Source organism: Anoplophora glabripennis, unplaced genomic scaffold (assembly GCF_000390285.2).
Source record: "Anoplophora glabripennis isolate ALB-LARVAE unplaced genomic scaffold, Agla_2.0 scaffold85, whole genome shotgun sequence".
Classification (NCBI taxonomy): domain Eukaryota; kingdom Metazoa; phylum Arthropoda; class Insecta; order Coleoptera; family Cerambycidae; genus Anoplophora; species Anoplophora glabripennis.
Genome location: NW_019416361.1, coordinates 614,492 through 639,688, shown reverse-complemented (window position 1 = coordinate 639,688; position 25,197 = coordinate 614,492). Strand labels below are relative to the sequence as shown.

The 25,197-nt window shown below is 33.9% G+C and overlaps 1 protein-coding gene across 2 annotated transcripts in view; it reads left to right on the top strand.

Annotated features, from left to right (window-relative positions):
* The first annotated feature begins 1,044 nt into the window (after positions 1 to 1,044).
* LOC108917144 (hemocytin) overlaps positions 1,045 to 25,197 on the top strand; it is a 44,172-nt gene continuing 20,019 nt past the window's right edge. The window contains exons 1-27 of one of the 2 annotated variants that reach the window (XM_018723611.1): positions 1,045 to 1,175; positions 1,577 to 1,645; positions 4,344 to 4,534; positions 10,035 to 10,226; positions 10,591 to 10,750; positions 10,809 to 10,936; positions 11,179 to 11,274; positions 11,784 to 11,975; positions 12,103 to 12,179; positions 13,354 to 13,550; positions 13,641 to 13,944; positions 13,999 to 14,161; positions 14,215 to 14,345; positions 16,977 to 17,142; positions 19,169 to 19,440; positions 19,493 to 19,654; positions 19,709 to 19,901; positions 21,377 to 21,465; positions 21,524 to 21,743; positions 21,800 to 21,873; positions 21,931 to 22,277; positions 23,024 to 23,174; positions 23,233 to 23,411; positions 23,556 to 23,733; positions 23,784 to 24,035; positions 24,091 to 24,234; positions 24,494 to 24,743. In XM_018723611.1, the coding sequence (XP_018579127.1) occupies positions 1,111 to 1,175; positions 1,577 to 1,645; positions 4,344 to 4,534; positions 10,035 to 10,226; positions 10,591 to 10,750; positions 10,809 to 10,936; positions 11,179 to 11,274; positions 11,784 to 11,975; positions 12,103 to 12,179; positions 13,354 to 13,550; positions 13,641 to 13,944; positions 13,999 to 14,161; positions 14,215 to 14,345; positions 16,977 to 17,142; positions 19,169 to 19,440; positions 19,493 to 19,654; positions 19,709 to 19,901; positions 21,377 to 21,465; positions 21,524 to 21,743; positions 21,800 to 21,873; positions 21,931 to 22,277; positions 23,024 to 23,174; positions 23,233 to 23,411; positions 23,556 to 23,733; positions 23,784 to 24,035; positions 24,091 to 24,234; positions 24,494 to 24,743 (4,642 nt within the window). In that variant the 5' untranslated portion in view covers positions 1,045 to 1,110. The remainder of the gene's footprint in view (positions 1,176 to 1,576; positions 1,646 to 4,343; positions 4,535 to 10,034; positions 10,227 to 10,590; positions 10,751 to 10,808; positions 10,937 to 11,178; positions 11,275 to 11,783; positions 11,976 to 12,102; positions 12,180 to 13,353; positions 13,551 to 13,640; positions 13,945 to 13,998; positions 14,162 to 14,214; positions 14,346 to 16,976; positions 17,143 to 19,168; positions 19,441 to 19,492; positions 19,655 to 19,708; positions 19,902 to 21,376; positions 21,466 to 21,523; positions 21,744 to 21,799; positions 21,874 to 21,930; positions 22,278 to 23,023; positions 23,175 to 23,232; positions 23,412 to 23,555; positions 23,734 to 23,783; positions 24,036 to 24,090; positions 24,235 to 24,493; positions 24,744 to 25,197) is intronic. The other variant, XM_018723612.1, reaches the window with a different exon arrangement.

The following is a 25,197-nucleotide window of genomic DNA, read 5'->3' as shown; positions in this document are numbered from 1 at the left end:
GCAACGTTTCATTTACGTTTCGTGTTTAGTGGGACGTAACTACACTATACAGGGTGTCCCATAAGTATAAAGGTATATGGAGCAACAGCGGATTCTACTCACTAAAATAAACCGTTTCAAAATTACAGGGGATCGTAGTTCTTTGACGCGACGAATTCAAATCCAATCGTAATTTTGCCGCTACTGATTAGAGGGCGCCACTTGCTGCACTTTACGAGGCATCATTTTCCTATACTTTTTTACCAAAAAAATAAAAAGATTTTTGAGATAAGTTTCCAATTCAACAAATTTAAATTAGTATAAAACAAAAACAAATTTAATAAGATATGTTTTCAAGCTTAGTAACCCCAAAAATAAAAAAAGAATTGGGAGGGAAGTGAAAGAGTGAATTGGGAAGAGTACCGGCCTAACTATAGAATTATCTTTTTTTACATTTTTTGAATTATTAAATTCGATTGCTGACAGAAAAATGAGAAAACATATACTCTGAAATGAAAAAACAATAAAATACAATGAAATATATATTACAAAAAATAAATAATCAACAATTAATAAAAAAAGCTATTCACTTTCTGTAGCAACTGTTAAAGTGGTATCCATTTAGAAACACGTTTATTAAATTATCATTTGATTTTAAAAAATGGGTGTTCATTATGGCATTTTCAATTCGCTGTCACAATTTCTCTCGAGTATTTATTGTCTCTTCACTTACAAGAGATTTTATGTATCCTCACACCCAGAGTTCTATTGGATTAAAATCTCAGCAAAAAAACTCAAATTCGGAATTATTTAACAATTGCCAACTATTGCGACAACTACAAAATTTTCATTGTAATACCCATATCATTTCGTACTTTTTATAAATTTTGAATTGGGATTCTCTATTTCCCTTTGCTGTTATCTGTTAAGCTACCTACTGCAGAAACATTTACAATGCCTACTCAATACATCCCAAATACAAAGTACATCTAAGTCTATTCTAATTTCAATGAAATGTTAGTCTGCACCATATTTTTATGTATCTACATATATATTTTCAAAACTGATAAATGTGCGAACGACGGCAAGATTCAATCAGTGTTTGGCCAGCATCCGCAAGTGTTGGTCAAAATGAAGATTCGCATTTACGCGGTGCCCTTAGTGGTGGTCTCTATGATAATTATGCAATATTCGGAGTAAGTAAAATCTTTTATTGTTATTTATATCTTCCAAAATTGTGTTTTTTCAATTTTTTCCCAAATTTTCTTTTAACTTATGACCCGATTAATTTTTTTCCATCTAGTACCTGTACTAAAATTTTAAATACACAAAAAATAATTAGGTATATTTTTCTAATTTTTATATAATTTGGTGGTTAACGATTTCTTTTTTATTAATTTTTTGTCGTCGGAAATTATAAAATAAAATAATCAGCGTTAGGAAACAGTTTTAAAAAGAACCGTGGTAGCGAACTCACTTTGAAGTGAAGAATTTTTGTGAACAAATGTTACTATTTGTTGGAAAATGTATAGAGAAAAATAAATTATGAATCTATACCTAAAAATGAGTTACATTTATGACTTGTTTTGTTTCTAAGGGGATTTGAAATCCAAATACCCAAATTCATGCAGAAAAAATTTGGAAACCAGTTTCCAGGAAGTACTATGTAAGTTACTACATTATTTTATTACTTTACTTTAGTTACTTTTATTAGCTTTATTACTTATTTTTTACTTACACGCGTCACTACTTATAGTTTACTTCTACTTTTTACTTTACTATACTTTAACTACGTAAGACGCAGATGCAGATACAATACAAAAAAATGTCTTACAAATTAATGAATTAAATAATAAAAGATTAAAATAGATATAGACTGCACTCATAATATACCCAATTTTTTGTGGAACATCTTTATTTTTGAATTTATGATAAAGTTGTTGTAAATTCATGCAAGAAAATTTGGTCATAAATTTTTAAGACAAATTTAGGGGATCCGTATTTTTTTTTTGGCAACTGGCCCCCTCTTTCGGAGTTACAGCCCCCTGAAATCTGCCCCGAAGAAGTCTTTTTTATATCTCAAAGCCATGTTGTACGAGAATCACTAAATTTGGTATATAGGAGTTTTATGACATGTGGAATCTCACAGTGCTACGCTTTTTAGCGAGATACCCCCTTAAGATACTTTTTCGTGGGCACCCTTGTCTTTGGTCGCAAATTTGATTTTTTTTTAAAATTATTAGTTAGCTAGAAAGCCATTGAATTTAGAAACTTTTTTATCTCTTGATATTTGTTTCGTAAAACGCAATGTTTTTGAGGAAAATGGCAAATCACGATATGCATTCGATTACATTTTGACATTTTTTTCGAGAACATTGCGTTTTACAAAAAAAGTATAAAGGGACAAAAAGTTTCTAAATTTTCTTTCTAGTGGACTGTTAAATTTTTAAGAAATTCAAATTTGCGACCAAACTTTTTTGGCTCCAAAGACAAGGGGGCCCACGAAAAATTGTCTTAATGAGGTTCCCCGCCAAAAAACGTAGCACCATCAGATTCCACATGTCATAAAACTACTGTGTACCAAATTTAGTTATTCTCGTACAATAGGGTTCTGAGATATAAAAAAAGATTATTCTTTGGGGTGGACTTCAGGGGGCTGTAACTCCGAAAGAGGGGGCCACTTGGCAAAAATAAAAAATACGGGTCCCCTAAATTTGTCTTAAGAATCTGTGACGAAAGTTTGTTGCATGAATTTCGGGACACCCTGTAGATAACTCATATACATACAAGGTGTTTTGTAACGAATGGGCCATACTGTATTGGAAGGTTTCTGGAAAAAAAATTGTCCGATCTAAACCAACATGTACAAAAGATAGTAATAACAGATATGCAGGAAGTCAAAGATGAAAACATTTTTTTTCCTTTATATTTTTTGACACATTGTAATGTAGGGAAACTTATATGTCGTAGAAAACATTTGTTTTCAAAAACAAAAATTAAATTTTATCATTTAATACATGCATTTAGATAATAAATGTAGATGATTAAAACCATCACCTGTTTGACATTCTGGTTTTAATACTACAGTCCAATTAGAGTTTGAATGTAAAAAACTTATTAGTAGACATTTTATTGCAATTTAAGACAAGGAAGAATGATAATACATCAAATAAGTAACTAGAAAGAAATGACGCTAAGTTGGCAAATTGCATATAAGTTGCAAAATTACGTGTTTTTTCACTTTTTTTACTGTCCATGAAACTTGAATTAGACGACCTATCGGAAAACTAGTTATTTTGTGTTGTAGGCAATTAAATTACCTACAATTTAAGGTACCTACCAATTTGTTAACTGTAAAATAAAGGTCAAACGCGGAAAAATCAGTTTTCGAAAATTGCGCATTATTCTTGCAAAAAGCGATGGATCTTGATGAAATTTATGGAAAAGACGGTCAATCCAATGGTTAATATGTGTACTAAAGACAGGTTCAATTGACCGCGAAATTGTTGCTCTGGGTATTTGTTAATTAATTTCGTTCCTTTTTTTTAGCTATTAAAGGTCAATTTTAGAAGTTAATATCGGAGATATAGGTTCTCATTGATCCAAAGTTACGTATCGAAAAAGAAAAATTTCATAAAATTGAAATTAAGTAACCCTTTACAGCTAACAAAGTAGGACGTGCAAAAAGCAAAAGCCGCTCGGCAATTCGCTCTTTTTACATTAAATAGAGCTTATTTTTACGGTATAATTAAAAAAAAAGAGAAATCATCTGCACCTCTTTGTTCCCAAGATAATTTTATAATTGTTAATTAAGTATTTGAAGATTTTTTACTTGAACGTTTCAAATTCAGTTAAAAATATCTCTGTTTTTCACGTCCAACATTGTTAGTTGTATTGTAAAGGGCAGCTTAATTTCAACTTTAAACAAATACCTGGAGCAATAATTTCACAGTCAATTAAATCGGTCTTTAGTACAAATGTTGTTCATTAGATTGACCGTCTTTTCCATAAATTTCATCAACATCCATCGCTTTTTGCAGTAATAATGCGGGCAATTTTCAAAACCTGATTTTTCCGCGTCCGATTTTATTTTACAGTTTTAACAAATAGGTGAAATATAATTTTAGATACCAAATTGTAGGTAATTTAATTGCCCACAACATAAAATAACTAATATTCCGGTAGATCGTCTATATTTTCATGGGCAGTAAAATATGTGATGAAAAAAACGTAATTTTATCACTTATTTTCAATTTGCTGTCACTTCTTTCGAGTTACTTTTTTGATATTATCGACTGGAGTGTAATATTAATTCAAAATATGCGAAATACTTAATAGTGATAATAAGGAGAGTGTATTTTCAGGCAAGTTTCTGGTATGGGGAGTACCCATACTGGTTATAAAACTCCAACTCCTCGAGGAAAGACCGCGTATTATAAATACGGAACCAAACCTGGATTAAAGACGTTCGGAGTGAAAACGGGGGTAAAAACTGGAGTGAAAACTGGGGTGAAAACGGCTCGACCAGGTTTTGAAATTTCGGCTTTTCCAGGTAGTAAGTATTCATCAGGCATTCGTCAAAATTTTAATTTTTATTGTAGCAAAATAATACCTACTTTTTAGGCCGGTGTCCTATGCATCCGAATTCCGACGATACGAAGGTCCGAAAGTGTTTCTATTGGTTAATATACATTCAAATTTTTACCGCTCATTTCCATCCGAAATTTTTTAAATTCATATCTTGTCGGAAAAAGTAGAAATAATTTTAACTTTTATCCAAAATCGTACGTTTTTTAACCTCACTTTTTCATTTCTTAACATGCTATGATTGTTGTTTGGTATATTTACAGTCAAATAAATGTTACATTATAATGTCGAATGTAGAAAATATAATACTACGTATATTTTCTACGATGTATTCCTATGGTTGTCATTTGAAAATGTTTCACCTTCATCTTGTAATAAATTTGATGGTTCTATACTTGATTTCTATGAGATTAATTTCGGATGCATGTGAATTATAATATTATCATTCGTACGAATTAAAATATTTTCGGATATCGTACATCGGAATTCGGATGCATGGGACACCGGCCTTAAAACGTGTAAACTACCTGCATCTTGCAAATCACAGTTTTGTTCCTAGAGCAATCCAAAATGTGAGACGCATGCGCATTCTGATGTAATGTTTACAATATGCCTCAAAATTCATTAAGGGTTTTTTGGCGAGAAAACCGCTAACCCGGTTAACTATAGTTTGTTGCGGTTTGCCGTTTTGGCGAGAAATGTTGTTAACCCGGTTTGGCAGAGTTTGCCTAACCATCAAACCGGACTTGTGGGTTGTTAATATTTCTATCTTTGTTTATGTATTTTCTGTTTCGTACCTAGTAGTCACTACTTCGTTTTTTTAGAGGTTTGGATAGGTTAAGTTGTAAATAAAAAAATTTGGTAATGGATTCACTGCAAAAAATACAAAGTAATATTTGAAATTGATAATAAAAAAATAGTAATCGAGGATCCAAATAACTTTAATCGTTTATTAGATGGTAAATATGCATTTTATATATTGTACTGTATAGATCTTTATTAACTTCCTTTTAGACGATACATTTGCGTTTGAATAGATAATATTTGTGAACAAGGTAAACCCATTTTGATTTAATAACCATACATTAACGTTCTTTCATGGATCTGCATTTCAGATTAGGAATAACAACTATAGTATATAAGAAATAATTAAACAACTTGAGCTACGAGCACTATCATAGATTATAGGTTACGATTTCATTATTGATTAGATATCCAAACCAAAAGAATTTTTGCGAGTTCTGTCAAATGTTAACTCAAACTCTTAACACAATCAAATTCGAGCTAACCGGGTTTGATGTGGTTTGGCTCGCCAAAAAACCCTTATTGCTTGGAATAATATTTAACGCGTCATCTGATTTGTGGAAACTGTTTTGGATTGCTCTAGGAACAAAACTGTTTCTGTTTAGAATAATAGCGCGATGAGTACCTATTTTAAACTACGAGTTTATTTACGTCAAGTTATCTCTGGAGTTATACTTACTTATAAGAGAAAAATAGCCTTTACCTGTAGGCTTTTTTTCGCGAGTGAATATTGCTAAATACGTCTGACTTGTAGTTACTGTTTCTATCTCTTTTAATTTTATTTCTAACCTTGTCTAACCTGAACAGATCGCGAAAATGTATATATTCACTATTCAGTGGTGCAACCTGTCATATACTGTGACGACTTTGACATATGGCTTCAAGGCTCCCCATATATGTTTTTAAATTTTTTATATAAAAAAATTAAACTAGAAAGAGGTTAGGTCGGTTTTTTATGAAATTCATACGAAAAAGACCTGAATTACAAATGATTCCACCAATATTATCTCTGGCCTAGGTCACAAAAAAAAAGAGGATAATCCTGAAGCAAAGTGGATCGCAAATATGTCCCATATAAAAAATTAATCTTGCGACCATTAAGTAAAATATTTGCTGTTTCAACGTCTACGTTTACTAAAACATCTGTATCAGAATCCATCATTTTGCTGAACGATTTTTATCCTCATTCAAACAAAATGTCAAAAAGAAAAAGGTTAAGTTACCGGCTGACAATACTAGTTGAATAATACTAACAGAATATTCAGCTGAAGGGTGAAGAGTTCAGTCATTTGATCTAAACTGGTGAGGTCACATAGTAGTTTAAATGACTGACTATTCTCGCAAAATCGTAATATTCACTCATACTACACATACTACAACATACGACTTCACTCGCGAAAAAAAGCCTTATGTCTCTGTAAAATAAGGATATAAATGTACAACAGGATTTTTCCCTGGTCTGGAGGCAAAATAAAACTTCAGAAAGCCGTTTTTATAGTTTCTAATTTAGGATTGCAAGATTTATTGCTTTTGAAAGTTCGATATAGTACAATTTGATAAAATGTAGCTAATTTTGGGGAAAACTGTGCATATTATTTTTTCGTTCAGGGACAACCCTTTGCCTAGACCCTTTGCGCAAGGTAGTAAAATGGCAAGCCTGCTATTCGAAGAAGCGCAGCGGTTCGAAGTAAATATTTGTTTTCCTTTACTGCTTTTATTTACGATTTTGAGATACTTATTTACGTTTCTCAAAAAATAAGAATTGTGCAAACCTTATAATAAGTAATTTTAATAATCCCTTAATTATAATTAGTTGCTAGATAAAAATAAGTATAAACTAGGGGTGTTCGCGCCAACCCCGAACTGCGGGTTTGCCCATCGGCCAACGTCGTGATTTCTTCGGATGTTTCCGGGTTTCATGCAGAACGGTGTTTTTTTTTATAAATTATAACGAAGATGTTTAAAAGTTAGACAAATAAGGCCTGAGAATTAGTGACAGTGTTAATTATTTGCTGCTCAAAAGAAAGGTAAGCTAACAATTTGTGTATTCCACATTTACAACTTAAAACTCACCTAATATGAAAAATTTAATAAAAAATAAGTCATTATGAGACAGGCCTTTAACTAAAAATTAATTTAAGGGCACGCATCTTTTACTTGTTTCAAAGAAATTGTGAACATATCGCATTCTTTTATAATTGGATAATTTATATTTATTTGTTAAGAAGCATTAAGAGTTAAGGAGAGAGGTCGTGTGGTCTACATTCAATGACAGTATACTAACCAATTTACTTCGAGTTTCCCTATAGTAGGATGGCTAGTATTTAGAATTGGCTGTGGTAGTAGGTAGTTAGGACTTAGAACATAGCAGTTGGTAATATACGCACTACGATAAAGTAAATACGCTAGACATAAAAATAGATAACTAATCATGAAAAATACGCAATTCAATTCACTATGGGGTCTTATCGGGACTTTCCAGAAAAGCTTATTTACGTTATGCAATTTTTTAAAGCACTAATTTCTGCCCGCGTGTTCTTGTGGGTGTAAACGATAAGCCGTATTTGTATTATTAAACCGCTATTTCCGCAATTAAACAATTATCAACAAGATATCTGGCAATTAAGACTTATTCTTTATCAAAACAAATGTTTTTATTTACCGCAATCGAAATTTTATCCGAAATTTAATCTTGAAAAGAAGTCCTTATTTAAGTACAGAATGGTCCACCATAAATGTAATTTTTTTTTATAAAGGTTGAGAAAGACGACATAAAAAAATATTTATAAAAATGGGAAAAATAATCGTTACCTATAACATAATGCCATAATGATGCCAGTTTCCTATTTGCTTTTCCCTTTTAACGTACACAAAAATTGATGGACACTGTCGTAGAAAAATAACTCATGATAACGTTCGCCAGTCCGAAACGGAACTAAACAATATCATCTTTGAACTCGCAAGGGAATTCAAATAGGGCAATAATATTAATACATTTGTATTTAAAAAGAAGAAGCTGGATGATAGTTATAGTTGTACTGTCTCACTGAATATTTGAATCTGAACAGCGAATACAACCTTGTAGTATAACAACCCCGGGTTCGATCGAAAAAAAAAATATGTAAACATAGTTGTGGCCAGAAATATGTGATCGTCATGAGGAATACCTACGTTGTATACATCAATTTTTAATTCACCGAAAGGCACTGGCTACTAACTTTAAAGAGGGGAAGTATGGTTTAATTTTATAAAACAAAAACAAAGTAAATACACCTAATTTTATTATTTACGTACAATAGTCTTCAAATTAAACATGTGACAAATAGAAAGAACAAAAACATTAACAACCATTTAACATAAAATGAGAGTGCCAGGCTCACTTAGAGCTCCTGCGGGGAAAGAGTATGGCAGAGAAACCCACGATCGTTGCTCTAACTACCCAAATATAAATACAAAAACAACCGCTAACAAAAGGCATAAATTAGGATCCTTTGCTAATGATAATTAACGCCCGACTCATTTAATGTGTCACTAAATGTCACCTCACTTGAATTAGACATACACACTTCCAAGTAAAACTGAAAAGGTTTGGTGTTAGTTAGCTGGCAGGGCCGGAAGGTAATAATAATAACAATAATAATATGCTTTATTTCTCCTGAGACATAATACAATGCATGGAAAACATCAAGTAAATACAATAAAATTCACAATAAGAATTCATACAAATATATAACAGATAAATAACAATGACAAAAGGTACTGGAGTCCCATACGGGAGGCAATCCATATATGAGTTGAGATTTCGGAAGATCTGTTTTAGCAATTCTTTTTTGTATTTAATTGTTCTTTTTACAGATTCATTCCTCACGGGCGAAAATGTTAGTAAATTCAACAAAGTTCTTATATGCGTATGGCATAAAGTGAGCACAAGAAATGCTTTATTACTTGTTTTTCGAACAACGTGATCATGACAAAACAAGTTAAATGTGAAACAAAGGAGTTGTTATTGCAATATACGGGCAGTCATGACAATATATACATATTTTAACATGCAATAAATAATGAGCAATCTTTAATAATAATTGTAACAATTTTACATTAGAAAAATATACGCCCCTGAGCATAAGACAATGAAGGCTAAACATATACAGAATTATTATCATGAAACGTCTATAATCATCACAATCATAAGATTATATTGAACAATTAACAACAAAGTACTTAGAGAATAATTACCTGCTAACTAATACCGGTTAAACACTTTTAATTTTTCACTATTTTGCTACACTGCCCACCGATCGTCTTACTCCCATCTCCACACTGTTCTCACTTCAACTATTTAGGCTTCCTTCCAGAATTCTCCATCTAAGCGTTTGTTTTTTGCGCTTCCTTCTACCAACTGTCATTATTACGTTTTCATTATTATACAATACCCATGTAACAGGTGACGTTCAAGTTGATACGATAAGTATGGTTTTGCACAACCTTAACATGTTTCTGAATTTCATGTAGGTCCTTAAATAAACCCCCAAAATGATAAAATGGAAATTCCAAAGTTTATATTTTCCAAAATATCTCCCAAAATGGAGAGAATTCTATTTTTTAAGGTTTCCAAAAAGTTATATTGGATTTGAAATCTGTTTGAATACGATATTTTTTTTTAGGTTGCCATAGTCAATACCCGGCACCAGCTAACGTGAACATACGTTGCTCTAGATACAATCCTAATCAGTGCGAGGCCCTTTGTGGACAACAGTATCGTTTTCCTAATGGACAATCTCAACTCAGAATATACTGTGAAAATACAGGCTGGAAAATTCTGGGAACCGACTGGATATCTATTCCACCTTGTGAACGTAAGATTTTTCTTTTTAGATATTTTGAAATAGGTACGCTGATAAATGCATCATTTTTAATAAAATTCATAGCTCACTAAATTGTTAGATACATAAAACCGTCGAATTACATAGATTTAAAATATTTAACAGATTATTGTAAGTGTAGTTCAAAGCTGGTTGGGGCATTAGTCCGCAGAGTAGTTTTCTACAGTATCATTAATACGGCTTGTCTTTGAGGTTAACTTTAGAAATACCTCTGTGTTGGTGTCAAAGAGCATAATATTTCAACGTAGAAGATCAAAATTAGTGTTTAGTTTGACAGTGTTGACATTTTCAACAGTATTTAGCTGATGGTTTTTTAATTTTTAACTTTTATCTGCAGCTGTTTGTTCACCGCCATGCCAAAACAACGGCATATGTGTAGCGCCAAACCAGTGCAATTGTCCCGAAAACTTCTCAGGACCGCAGTGCCAGTTTGAAAATAGACCATGTCTGAATTATCCACCGATGCCAAGGAACTCACACAGAAAATGTAGCGCCACGTAAGTTCAGACATTAAGTTTATCGACACATATCTCATAAGATTTATTATTCGTAAAGGCAATGCACTATAACCTGCTTGAGAGGCCATGAATTCCCCGATGGTTCCGCCATTACCACAGCGACGTGTAGTAACGGACAGTGGATACCGGCCAGAGAGAAGTGGGTTACCGTTCCTGACTGCCAGGGTAAGTTAAATGTTTTTTGTATTTGGAAAATATAAAATATATTAAAAACTTGAGCCTTTATAAATATCGCAACAAATATATGTTTTTCTTATGTTCTGTTCTTGATCAACAAAACAGACGTCTTTCATTTTCTGGGGTCGATTATTAGGCACTTTTTGTGTTCGTGAAATTTTTGTAAGGAACTGAATTTTTTATAAAATGGTCATTTCTATAAAATACATGTTGGTCAAATTTGTTTACAGCAACGTGCAACCCTCCTTGCCAGAATGGAGGGGTTTGCTTAGCGTTCAACGTTTGCCAGTGTCCATTCGAATTCCGGGGATCTCAGTGTCAATATGGTAAGAAATTTTTAGCTAGCCGAGATTTTTAATTAATTTTAGCCGGACATGTTACTTAATTTTGAGTTTGATCGAGTTATCGGTGTCTTCTTCAGAAGTTTTGAAAGCTTCTGAAGGAGACACCAATAAATGTCTCGAAACGTCAAGTAATTTAAACGGACGAGGTAGCAACCAGCTTAGAAATTGTGTAACCAATAACGCTTACCACGGAAGCCTGCAAGGTCGACGTATTAAAAAAATATCACACTTATCCAAACGTCTCTGAAGAAGTTTCATCTAGATAGATGAAACTTTGACTAACTGCTACGGTTTTTAATGTGCCACACTGTATTTATTCCAAAATGATACAGGTCTCAATAAAAACAGCAAACAGGTATCGTTTCCCTCCGTTTATTTTACCGTCTTTTTATTTTAAAGATTGTACATATTTTTTTTATTAATATCTGGTAGATTTGACCGATGCAAAAAAAAACAAAAATTTAATATAAAACTTTTTTTACAATTTATAGAAATCGACGTCTGTAGCTTCAGAAAGCTGCCGACTAACGGAGGATACAACTGTTCTGGCGATAGTGAATCATACAGTTGTTCTATTTCCTGTCCCGAAGGCATTCCTTTTGAATTTCAGCCCGAACCGGTATATACTTGTTTATACTCCCAAGGAATATTCTTGCCCACTCCGATCCCTAAGTGCGTCTACCGTAAGTAAATTTTTATTTAAAAAAGTACTCAATTAAAATTAATCATTGAAGTTTATAGTTCCATCTTTGAAATTCAAAATCAAATGAAGCGATTACAGATATAGTCTAATAAATTTGAAATTTTTAGCCCAATCTGTGCATGTGGTACCAAGTTTTAATATTCCTGGCCAGTATCCGTTTGTTCCGTCAAATCTATATGGTTATGTAAGTAATTTTTGATAAATTCCCTCTCTTCCTTTGTTAGTTTATTGACTGTTACTCTAAGAAAAAAAATGGTAGGTGATTTTCTTATAATCGTAAAACAGTATTTGGAAAAACCGTTGAAAGTTGCATCTCAAACTTATAAACCAAACTCATGTTGTTTTAAATGTAAATTTTTACGTATTTAGTACGAAAAGTTTCTCGAAGTTACGTAGATATAACGTTTGATAGATCTGTCTCCAATTTTGAGGAAGATATGATCAAAAGTGTAATATTTATTTATCTTAAAGTTGCAGCATTATAAAACTCGAAAAATTAAATAAAACTTAAATATAAGATAACCAAATTTCAACACCTTGCAACGCGACACAATATTTTGAATGAATATTCAACTTATCCATCAGAGATTGCAAGAACTTTTCTAAAGTAGGCGATCCACACGGCGGCAAACTGTAATATTTCCCAAGGAGAGAAATAAAAAAAATTCAACTGCTTCTGCCGCTATTGTTGTTATCAATTAATAAAATTAATTTATGGTTTTAATTAATAAAACAATTTCACATACCTGATTTTGCAACAACTGTTCAAAATTTTGTCCATCGACTTGTAAATGCATTTAGACCCGTCTTATCTAGTTTCTACGAACTAACACAAATGTTGTCTTGCTCCACCATAACACAAATGCTGTCTTGCTTCACCATCAATTAAAACGATATCCATTATCTCCGAGTTGCTACACACGTAAGCCATTTTCGACACTTGAAAACTAATGTAAACACTATCAAAATCGGATTTCAGTATTCTGAATCACCTGGGGCCATGTGGAGAGTGCATTGCGCACAACGCACAACGCGAATGATGCTAGAGACTACAGTGGTCTGGCTATGTAAGGGTTGAAAATATTACTTTAATAATTTTTTCTCGGAAACTATGAGGATTTTACAAAAATTAGCTGCTGTAGCCTCAAAAAGACATTCAAACCAAATGTGTAAAAATGCATTGAAAAATTCAATGGTTTCTTTAAATATTGCTTTGAAATCGCAAGCAAACCTCCCATAACTTTTTAAATACCATAATAAGAGATGAATTCGAGAGAATATTACGTGAATATCCTCGCACAAATTTCTGTTAAGCGATATTGTTAACCGCTGCGATATATGTTATCTCTTAATTCCAGGGGGGCCAACCAGGGGGTCAACCGGAGACTTTCGTTACTGACAACAGTCTAGATGTTGTCTCGGTAGGAATTTATGGGGGCGGGGACAACGGCATTGGTAATGAATTCGTTATATTCGAGCAAAACCTTCCCAAACCTGGTTCGTGTTTCCACTGGGGAGGTTCGCATTACAAGACATTCGATGGGAAAGTTTACAGGTGATTATATTTTATTTTGCTGCCATGTTTTTAACAATGTTTTGAATCTTTTTTAAAAAAATGTGGTTGTAAGTTGAAAATTCATTTCAGCTTTGAATCGAAGTGTTCCCACGTCCTTGCAAGAGACGCCGTGGACAACACCTTCAGCATAGTCACCCAGAATCACGAAGACTGCTATTCCAATCCTCTCCACTGCCACACGGTCGTAAAAATATACCTACAAGACAAAGACTATTACCTGCGAAGATCTCCTGAAGGTGTACCGATTTTTGCGACGTCCAAGAAAGTTCTTCCGATACCCGGACAGTTACCCGGAGTCCGTGTTGAAATGTCCGCTCACCACATCGTGGTGACGCTAGACGCTGTGGGGGCGAAGATTCGATGGGACGGCCAAGTAAATATTTTATAAATTTTCTGTGTTTGTAGGATTTAACCAATAATTTTTTAGCAACTGGTACAAGTGGAGGTGAAGGAAAGCTTGTGGAATAGAACGGAAGGTTTATGCGGGAGGATTGACGGAGACCAACAAAACGATTTATTAACTACGGACAGACTTACGCCTCGAAATATCGCCACTCTGGCTCAGAGTTGGAAAGTCGACGACCTAGAAAGTGAGTAAGTAAACTTGTGAAATACGCATGGAATTCACAAATGTGTTTTTTAGGTGTGTGCGATGATGTTCCCAACGATGCTCACGTCTGTCAGGACACGGGAGTGAAAGATACGTTGGCAAATAAAGCCACTTTATTCTGTAAAAGATTGCTGTCGGATAAGAGATTTCTCGCGTGTCAAAATGTAAGTAGGACACATTTTGTATTTTAAATTTATATATTTGCATAATAGACCGTGAGCTAGCGCACATAGGTGTGGCGTCATCGAAAAATGTCTGGCATTTTGAAGTCTGAAAAAGATAAGTTAATTAATGAAAATAAGGGTGGTTTTAAGGGTCGACCCGTGTTCGAAAATTTGGAAAATTAATTTCCTTTTGCATAAAATAATTAGTTTTTCACAAATCTTAAAGTGTCTGGCAGTAGATACAAAAATAGGCATTAATAAGTACCTAATAATTTTTAAATGCCAGACGGTTTTAAATAGCCGAAAGGGGGGTTTATAGGGGTGAACTTGCAAGAAGAAAAAAAATTCATTGTTTACTTTTTGTCTGAGTCGAAACAATGAAAATTTTTGTTATGAAAATGATAAAAATAAATTGATGACAGATGGTTTCCATTGTTCGGAGTCGAGTTTCTCTGTGGAATATTATGTGAAAATTTTTAACATTTTTCAGTGATCGCTATTTGTCTGGTAGCTCGGGTACTTAAAATTAATATCCATATTTCTTGTCACAAAAAATTTGCCAGACAAATTGGAAAATGAAAAAATTGTGGCATACAAAAGAAAATTCGTAAAAAATATATTAAAGATTTAATGATTTATTTTTGTCTGGCATTTTGAATTTCAATTAGAAATATGCGTATAAACACAATATACAAATACCAGACAAGTGGAGATGTTGAAAAATGTATAAATGAATTCAAGTTACAAAAAAATTAAGGAAAGGTATTTTTTTTCTAATTTAAATGATTTATTTTTGTCTGGCATTTTACATTACTATTGAAAATACATATTTATACTTCAGGTTAAAACGCCAGATAGGTTGGGTTGTTCGAAAATTAAAAAAAAATTAAATTAAATTAAATTAAATAGTTGTAAAAATATTAATGAAAACTTCAGTTTTTTTTTTGTCTGGCAGTTCGTTTTTTAATAAAAAATACACTTACAAACTCAAATTAAAAATGACAAACAAGTTGGGCTGTTCGAAAATGTATAAATAAATAAAGTTGTAAAAAAATATATTTTCTCATTTTTTTTTTTACTTTTTCCATTTATATTATAATTATTTGGGAAACATCTTGTAATAAGCACTTTTTATTTATGCAATTATATTTCTTAATTGAAATATTTTTAAAAAATGTGAATTTTTTAAATTTACGGAGCTTTTTCCTATTTTCCAGCTTTTCTTGACTAGGTAAGTCACTTCCGTTGACAGCATCAGATTCAGTAGGAAATAGTATCTTGAGTATGTTTCTCTAGTAATTACAGCATATAATATAAAGGGGAAAAATTCGAAAAAAAAATGAGAAATTGTATTTTTTTACAACTTTGTTTATTTATTTATATATTTTCGAACAGCCCAACTTGTCTGGCATTTTTAATTTGAGATTGTAAGTGTATTTTTATTAAAAAACGAATTGTCAGACAAAAAAAAAACTGACGTTTTAATGAATTTTTTCTATTTAATTTAACTTAATTTTTTTTTAATTTTCAAACAACCCAACTTGTCTGGCGTTTTAACCTGAAGTATAAATATGTATTTTCAATAGAAATGCAAAATGCCAGACAAAAATAAATCGTTTAAATTAGAAAAAAAAAAGAAAACCAAGTTTTCGTTAATTTTTTTGTAACTTTCTAATTCATTTATACATTTTCGAACAGTTCAACTTGTCTGGCATTTATATGTTGTGTTTACATATATACGCATTTCTAATTAAAATGCAAAATGCCAGATAAAAATAAATTTTTTCACACCTTTTTTATTTATTTATAAATTTTCGAACCAGACAATTTGTCTGGCATTGAAAAATGAATAACATATAATACCGCAAACACAATGGCCCTCTTTTTTTGTACATTAAGATCACTGAAAAATGTTAAACATTTTCACATAATTTTCCACAGAGATACTCGACTCCGAACATTGGAAAGCGTCTGACAAAATATTTTTATCATTTTCATAATAAAAATTTTCATTGTTTCGACTGCCAGACAAAAAGTAAACAATGAATTTTTTTATCTTCTTGCAAGTTCAAGTTTTCGGCTATATAAAACCGTCTGGCATTTGAAAATTGTTAGATATTTATTAATGTCTATTTTTGCATCTACTGCCAGACATTTTAAGATGAGTGAAAAACTAATTATTTTATGCAAAAGGAAATTAATTTTCCAAATTTTCAAACACAGGTCAGCCCTTAAAACCACCCTTACTTTCATTAACTAACTTACCTTTTTCAGACCTCAAAATGGCAGACATTTTTCGATGATGCCACACCCATGTGCACTAGCTCACGCTTTATAATTGGTACTTTGCTTTGATTAAAGTGTAGAAGTGAAAACATTGCATTAGTAGGAATTAAAAATTCAAGGAAACACATACTGTTACCCTTAAAAAACTGACCCCCAGTTAAAGTTACACCCTGTATGTGTGGTTTATTGCCATCGTGACTGCTATTTATTTTAAAATTCGACAATTTCTTAAAAATTTATTGGGTCAAAATAATCACTTTGTGGAAATTTTTTGAAATATATACCTTCATGGAAATTGTTTGTATAGCGCAGACATTTTGTGATATTGGAATAAATCGATTGTAGGTGGTAGATATAACTTCCATGTTGGATGCGTGTAGGTGGGATTATTGTAACTGTAAAGAAAACGACCGATTTATTTGTGCCTGCGAAGCCCTTAATGTTTACGTCCAAGATTGTTCTCTTAAAGGAATTACAGGACTAACTAATTGGAGGGATGCAGATACTTGTCGTAAGTAGTTCTATATGGAGGGTCTCATATCAGAAGGGCGTAAGAGCCACTATGGTCGGTTTTGTGTTTTTAGGGCGTATGACCTCATTTAATCAATTCGCTTAATATATCAGAAGGGCGTACATATATTCATAAACATCAACACTATTCTAACGCATTTTATTTAAGCGTATGAACCAATTTTGCAAAACTATATCAGAAAGGCGTATGCTTGTAAAATTTCAGATTTGGTTCATACGCCCTTCTGATATGACCCCTCGATATGTTTTAAAAATTCATATAACATAAGAATATAATATTTTTATAATTTAATAAATATATAGGGTGTTCAGAAATGAGTGAACTATATTTCAAGAGTTGTTGGTTGAGAAGAACAGGATTTAGATGAAGTTATCTTTGTACAATTTTCATCTCTACTAATTTTCAAAAAAAAAAAATACTAGCAATCTGTTTTTAAGTAAGAAATAAGCTTATGCTCTTTGCCTATGTCAAAAACGACCCTTAGGAGTGCATATACTTTCATCTGCTCCCATTATAGTAAATAGACATACATTGTTTTTAAGGAGGTAAGTGGATTTTACCGTAGAAGTCGAAGTTGCTATGAACAATGGGAGGTAAGTGAGGTAACGTACCTCCCCTAGGAGGATAAATAGAAATATTTGATGAACATTACAGTTTATTAAGTAATTATTATGAATGAATATTTATAGTAATTGTACAGTTATTACATTTAAGTAACATTTATAAAATATGGATAATTATTCCCCTCACGTTTACTAATTGTCGCATTTTTCTCAAAATGATTTGACCGCTCCATTTCAGTTACCGGAGGCTCAATATTATCTGATTGATCCATTAAAACAGCATGATGCGACATACTACTAGAACCTGGAGTTGAAGTGTCATTGTAAAGAATCCTGTTGGCTATTTCATTTTTGTTACTTAAACTGTCAGCAACATAACTCTCTGCAATTGTGGCTGATTTCCACCCACCATGTCTGTTATTGCTAATAAATCAACTCCTGTATTAGCCAGTAACGTTGCCGATGTTCTTCGGAATGAATGGCCTGTATATGTTTCAGGATGTTCTAGTTTCAAAAGCTGTGCAATCTTATTAGGAATCATAGAATGGGTATTCTTGCCGACTGGTTGGTTGTAACATCTACCTGCTTGATAGCGCATAAAAAAGCGTGAAATTTCAGTTTTAATTTCCAATCTAATCTGGATATATTTCTTGAGAATTTCTAGGTGAGAAACAACCCAGACGAGAAGTAATTGTAAACGTACGTGGCATACCATTTTTAGAATCTGGAATTGTAACTAGAACAATGTCATCGAAATTTTTTAAATTGACGTCTAAAGTAAGTTTGCATAACTCATCAGAAGGGCATGCTCCTGTAATGCCTAAGACCGTCACTATCTCCATTGGCAAATATGTGTTATCTGGTGCCTGAACGAGAAAATCGTAGACTTGTTCTCTTGTAAAAACATTTGACTGTTTAGGTGTATAGCCGTCGGTCTTACGTTTCAAAAATGCTCTCAGCTTGGGGTATTTTGATATATCCACTTCTTCTTCTCTGAAAATAGTTGCCTTAATCATTGAATATTCACTCCACAAACTCCAATGTGACTTTAAAGTTCTCGACTTCTCTAAAAAACGGACTCTATTGTCAGCCCTCGCTCCGCTTGGGCGCAAAATCGTCCTCGACTGGTAAATAATCCCTACCTCCTTTATGGTGTAAATAACTATTTAAGTTAAGTGTTTTCGATTTGTTTGTAAGTTAACTTGATCTGTGGGTGAGATATAACCTACAAAGTATGTAATTGATGCCCGTTGCCTACTGGCAGAGCAACCTACTAATCCGTATGTACTATGAAAGCATCACTAGTGTCTCGCTAGGCTACTCTCTGCTACTTCAAGTATGGTCCATTTGTTTCAGGACACCCTAATACACAATTTTCGCTTCTTATGCAAATCTCATCTGATAACTTTTTTATATCTTCGTTTAATGTGGTGTAATTCCAGCCATGCAATGTACGGGAGGTAAAATATACAAAGCCTGCGGCCCTGCCAAGGGTCAGCAGGGATGTGGAACCGCAACGGAACTACCGGAAGATGTCGGACCCTGCGTAGAAGGATGCTATTGCCCCGAAGGCACCGTAGTACATGAGAACAAATGCATCGCTAAAGAAAAATGCCCCTGTCGACTTAGAGGAAGAAGTTTCGCAGCGGGAAGTTCCGTGCCGAAGGACTGCAACACTTGTAAGTGCGATAGCGGGCAGTGGATTTGCACACAGGTAAGACTTTGAAATTTCCTCTTGGAGCAACGGGTACATGTGACGAGTTTAGGTGTCTTGTGGATCGAGATGTTCCGCAATCGGAGACCCCCATTATGTTACTTTCGATGGAAAAGCTTTCGATTTCATGGGGCAGTGCTCTTACTATTTGGTGAAGAACGATAATTTCTCGATCGAAGCCGAGAATGTCGCTTGTGCTGGATCTATTTCTCAAGTAAATATATTGATATTGTTACATATGTCACGTATATATGAATATCATTTTTAGGCGATGAATTTCCCAGCTAGTGTCTCTACCGGTTTACCTTCTTGCACAAAAACCGTTACGATTAAAATAAATGGGCAAAATATTAAGCTCAAACAGAATCATGATGTAGTTGCAAACGGCCAGGATGTCTCCAAATTACCATTTTCAATCGGTGGAATTAACATACGGAGTGTTTCATCTATATTTTTACTAGGTAATGAATGGTGAATTAAAAAAAAATAATTTTTAATAGAGAAAAGAGCAATAGGTTTTTTATTTTTTTACGGAATATTTTTTTTATTTGTATCAAAAAATGAATGACAATAATTAATTCAATCAGAACATTGAAAAATAACTATTTAAATTTATTATTGGATATAATGTGTACCTAACACAAAAAAACTGTAAAAAGATTTCTTTTATTTTTCGAAGTAAAAAATTGGAAAAGTTTAAAAAACTCAAAATAGAAACATTTGAAAAAATTAAAATATTTTGCTGGAATAAACATGATTATGAAAACATATTCTAACAAATGTTCCCAAATCTGAGCGAAAGTAAAAATTAACAAATAAAAGGTAAATATTTTATTTAAAATAACAAAAAGAAGCTAAATTTTTTATGAATAACTAAGGAGAAGAAACAAAATTTCAGTTCTGTATAACATAAAAAAATATTTCAAGTGTTTTTTAAACAAATTAAAAACTAACCTCAGAAAAAAGCATTTGGGATTGTTATGCACTGGCCTATGTACCTCGTCGCTGCCAGTTACAGAATTTCCTTGCACTTCCTTGGCCTTAGCTATGATCTGTCCCTGTTGTTCTTGGACTCGGCTCTGTGGAAGCAGATCTCCTATCAGAACTCCTAAGCCCCCCTAATCTTCATTTCCGTTCTTATTGTTGGTTCTAAGGCCACTACAGACCGGACCACTCCTCAGACAATGGTGGCCCTTTGAAATGTTCTATAGTGGCATCCAATGCTTCCAAACATTTTGCTGTTCCTCATCATGATTGAAAAGCGGTTCCATCCATAGTAGCCTTAGAACCAACAATAAGAACTGAAAAGACCATCAAGGCAGGCCTAGGAGTTGTAATAGTGAGTACGCCTCCACAAAGTCTAGTCCGAAAACGACAAGATTCTTAGCTAAGGCTAAAATCTTCGGATTCCACGCCTGATGTTTCTGATCCCAGGACATGTTTTGATACGGTATATACCAATATGGAAAATCTGTCATTTTCAGAGAATTTTATAGATTTGGAAGTATCGGGAAATTTCTCTTAAGTTTCATGCATTTTTTTACAATGCTTTATTTATAAATTGCATAAAACAAATTTTTTTTTGGATAAATTGTGAATTACGCTGTATTTAAAGATACGTCAGTGCTATATTTGCTTATTGTATAAATAAATCATATAGAACAATAATTAACATTTTCAACTGAAAAAATCCTATAACTGAAGGAAAAATCTACAAACTGGCAGCACTGTGTTGTTGCGCTCGGGCATACATGTGTAAGCAATAGATTTCCAGACCTGTGTAGGTTCCATGAAGATTTGAGTGTGTCTAAAAAGACATTTTTATTATACGTCGAATTGTTATTGCAATCTCATGTTCATTATTCTGGTTGTGTTACAAAATTATTAATATTATTAGTTATTAGTAAATTTATATTACGTTACCATTTTTTCATAGTTAAACTACCGAATGGTGTCGAAGTGTGGTGGGACGGTCTTACGAGGGCTTATATTGATTTACCAGCTGAATTTAAAGAGAAAACAAGGGTAAGTCCATGTTTAAATGAATACTTTAATTGATAACGACGTTTATTATATTTATTAGGGCCTCTGCGGAACTTTCAACAACAACCAAAAGGACGATTTTCTAACACCTGAAGACGACGTGGAACAGTCAGTGATTCCTTTTGCCAACAAGTGGAAAACTCACGAAAAGTGCAACGACATACCCGAAGTTCTAACTTCACACCCGTGCGACAAAAATATTCAGAAAAAACCCGCAGCAGAGAAATACTGCTCCCAAATCAAATCAGAATTATTTAAAGGTAATTAAAGCCTCTCACTCACACAAATTGTCTCAATAATGTGACGTCTCTTCTAGATTGCCATTGGTTTGTCGACCCGGAAAAGTTTTACGACGATTGCATGTACGACATGTGCTCCTGCGAATTCCAGGTGATCTGTTATTTTTTTCTAATAACTTTCTCTTGGAATAATACCTTTAATATTTAGGTGTCGAAGTGTCTCTGCCCGATATTGGCGAATTACGCCGGTGAGTGTTCCCGTAAAGGTGTCAAGATTAACTGGAGAGGCGAAGTGAGAGAATGTGGCGTTCACTGTCCGGGAGGACAGAAATATCAGGTTTGCGGTAACTCCTGCACGAGAACTTGCTTCGACATCGCCACAAATCCCGACTGCAAACAACAGTGCGTCGAGGGTTGCAACTGTCCGGAAGGTCAAACTCTCGACGATAATGGGGAATGTATACCCATAGGGCGATGCAACTGTCAGTTTGACGGGTTGTATTTCCCCCCCGGGTATAAGGAGGTTCGGCCGGCTACCAACGGACTCGAGTTATGGTAAGTTTTTGTTTTCCTGTCGACACTAAATTTATTCAAACACTGATAGAGTGTAAACTCCTAATAGCAGATATAGATGGGAAATCGTAAATTGTTCGGTATGTGGAGATGTTTTTTATTTAGAGCTGGGGGTAAATAAAGAAGAAAAGATGTTTTTTTTTTAGTTAAGCCTTTTAAGCGCATTTTTTCATGAGAATGCAGTGACATTTCCGCTACGGATCCTTATGTTTTTGGGGTCGCTGATTACGAACTTGAGCTCATAAATACAATTTGACACTTGACAGCTGTCAAAACGGTGTCATATTACTAACGAAGCGAGTCGAGATCTTGGATAATGTTGGTAAAGGGGTTTTTGACATTGACGATTGCGAATCTTCAGAAATGATTCTTGACAGTTGACAGCTGTCATGTCGAAACTTTCAAAATGACAGAAAGAGTGGGTTTTTCGAGAAAGTTATTTTTGAGGGATTTTGAAGTGGGAATTCCAAATATGACATTGAAAATCGCTCTTCACAGACAACAGTTGTCATAACGAGACTGTCAAAATGCCTGTTTAGGTTTACCTAGTTGCATTTACTTTATTGGGGATATTCTTGTGACATTTTATTTATTAACTATTTGTACTGAAAAAAATGTTTTCTTTCTTTTCCCTGTTTTTTTTTAAACTTGTACCAATTGTCGCAGTAGGTATGCAATAAGTATATCTCTCTGTGGATTTAGGATCTTTGAACTTAAATGTTTTATAGCACATGCGTGAACGCCATCTGGCAATGTAAATTAGCCACTCCCGAAGAAATCGAGGACTTCCCGCAGGCCAACGATCTCAGGAATAAGTGCAACGCTTCGAACAACATGGAATTCACCACTTGCGAACCCGTGGAACCGGTAACCTGCAAAGTAAATACAGTAAGATGTGTAAAATCGAACGCATTCTTAAAATGTACCTTTCTTACAGAATATGCACTCGCCAGATTACTTCTCGGCCTCCGTTTGCCATTCCGGTTGTCAATGTAAGGAAGGTTACGTGCTGGATACATCAACCAAACGCTGCGTAAAACCAAAGGAATGCCCCTGCCACCACGGGGGTAGGAGTTACAAAGAAAATTCGACGGTGCAAAGTGATTGCAACACCTGGTTAGTACTGTTTGGTAAATTTTTAACGATTATTAGTGATTAAGCAACTTTACACTTAAATCGTCCCATTTTGACCCCAAGAAATTTATGTTAGTTCCATGTGCACGAGATATTGGGACTCTCTACATTTCATTTTTTTTTAAGCGTTTGCCAAAATGGAAAATGGAAATGCACCGACAGACAGTGCTCAGCCGAATGTAGCGCTTGGGGAGACTCGCATTATAAAACATTCGACGGAAAATACTTCGACTATCAAGGCCAATGCGACTACGTCCTAGCCAAGGGGAGCTCGGAAACTGATTCATTCGATATCACCATTCAGGTAAATTATACACCTGCACTGCAATATTTAGTTTACACTTCCTCTTCCAGAACGTACCTTGCGGTTCGCTTGGAACCGCCTGTTCAAAGTCCATCACGGTAAAAGTGTCCAAGAGTGGAGATTCCGAAAGCATCACGCTTTCCAAAGACAAACCAACGCCGAGTTACAAAACATACAAACACCTCATTTTACGGGATAAAGGTATATTCGTCATCGTGGAAGCTCCGGATTTAGGTCTGGTGGTTCACTGGGACAAAGGAACTCGAGCTTACGTCAAAGTAGACCCACGATGGAAAAACAGAGTAATTTCAAGAGAAATGTGTATGTAATTGTAAACTGACCATTACATTATTGTAGATAAATGGACTTTGCGGTAATTATAACGACAATGACGCTGATGACTTCCAAACTCCATCTGGCGGGATCCCTGAGGTATCAGCTAATATCTTCGGTGACTCTTGGAAGCTTCAATCTTATTGTCCGGAAGCTGTTGAAGTAACGGTAAGTACAGGAAATTCAATTATTTCTCGGCTGGTTGCCATATTGATTTAGGTTTCTTGATAATTTGAGAGATTAAGTCCTCTGGCCGGTATTTATATTTGCTGTGCATGGTTTGGTCATTGACTTGTGATGTTCTGGCCCTCGATTTTTACTTACAAGATAGTTGCAAATGTTTAAATTTTTGTAAACTTCTATCACATTAGTTTTAAAATTGCGTTCTGCTGGGAACTTAGGTTATTATCGCAATATTTTTTTATAGGACACTTGCCAAGATCGTCCCGACAGAAAAGTGTGGGCTATGAAGAAGTGTGGTGTACTGAAATCGCCTTTGTTTGTGCCTTGCCACTCGGAAGTACCTTTGAGTCACTATTTCGATAAGTGCGTATTTGACAGTTGCGCCTGTGATCAGGGAGGAGACTGCGAATGTTTGTGTACGGCTTTAGCAGCGTACGCCCAAGAATGTAACAACAGAGGGGTCCCTATTAAATGGAGGTCGCAGCAGTTGTGTCGTAAGTTTTTCATTTGAACAACATAAAAAAAAATTTTATAAGCCCCTTTTCAAACATGCACCCAATTCAAAAATTGGATAATCTTGCTTTGAAATAATTTTATTTCACTTTTGTTAAAATTTTTTCAGGGTAGTTCCATTTTTTTTTCAAATATTAAAAACAAGTAAATTATTAAAATTTGTAATTTGTAATCTGTAATTTGCTAAAATTTTGGTGTGAGAAGTAGTCCAGTTACTCAGGGTTTTTACCTCCGAATTCTTTATAACTGAACCGATTGACGTGAAATTTTGACTGAATGTGGGGAATGCCTCAAGGAACAAAACTTATATAGTGCCGAAGTGTGCTTTTGTCCTGGGGATGGAAATTTTTACACACAAAATAACCATATAGGAGTCAATTTTCAGTAACAAATGTTATATAAAGTTTTTTCGATAATCCAATATTTTCCGAGTAA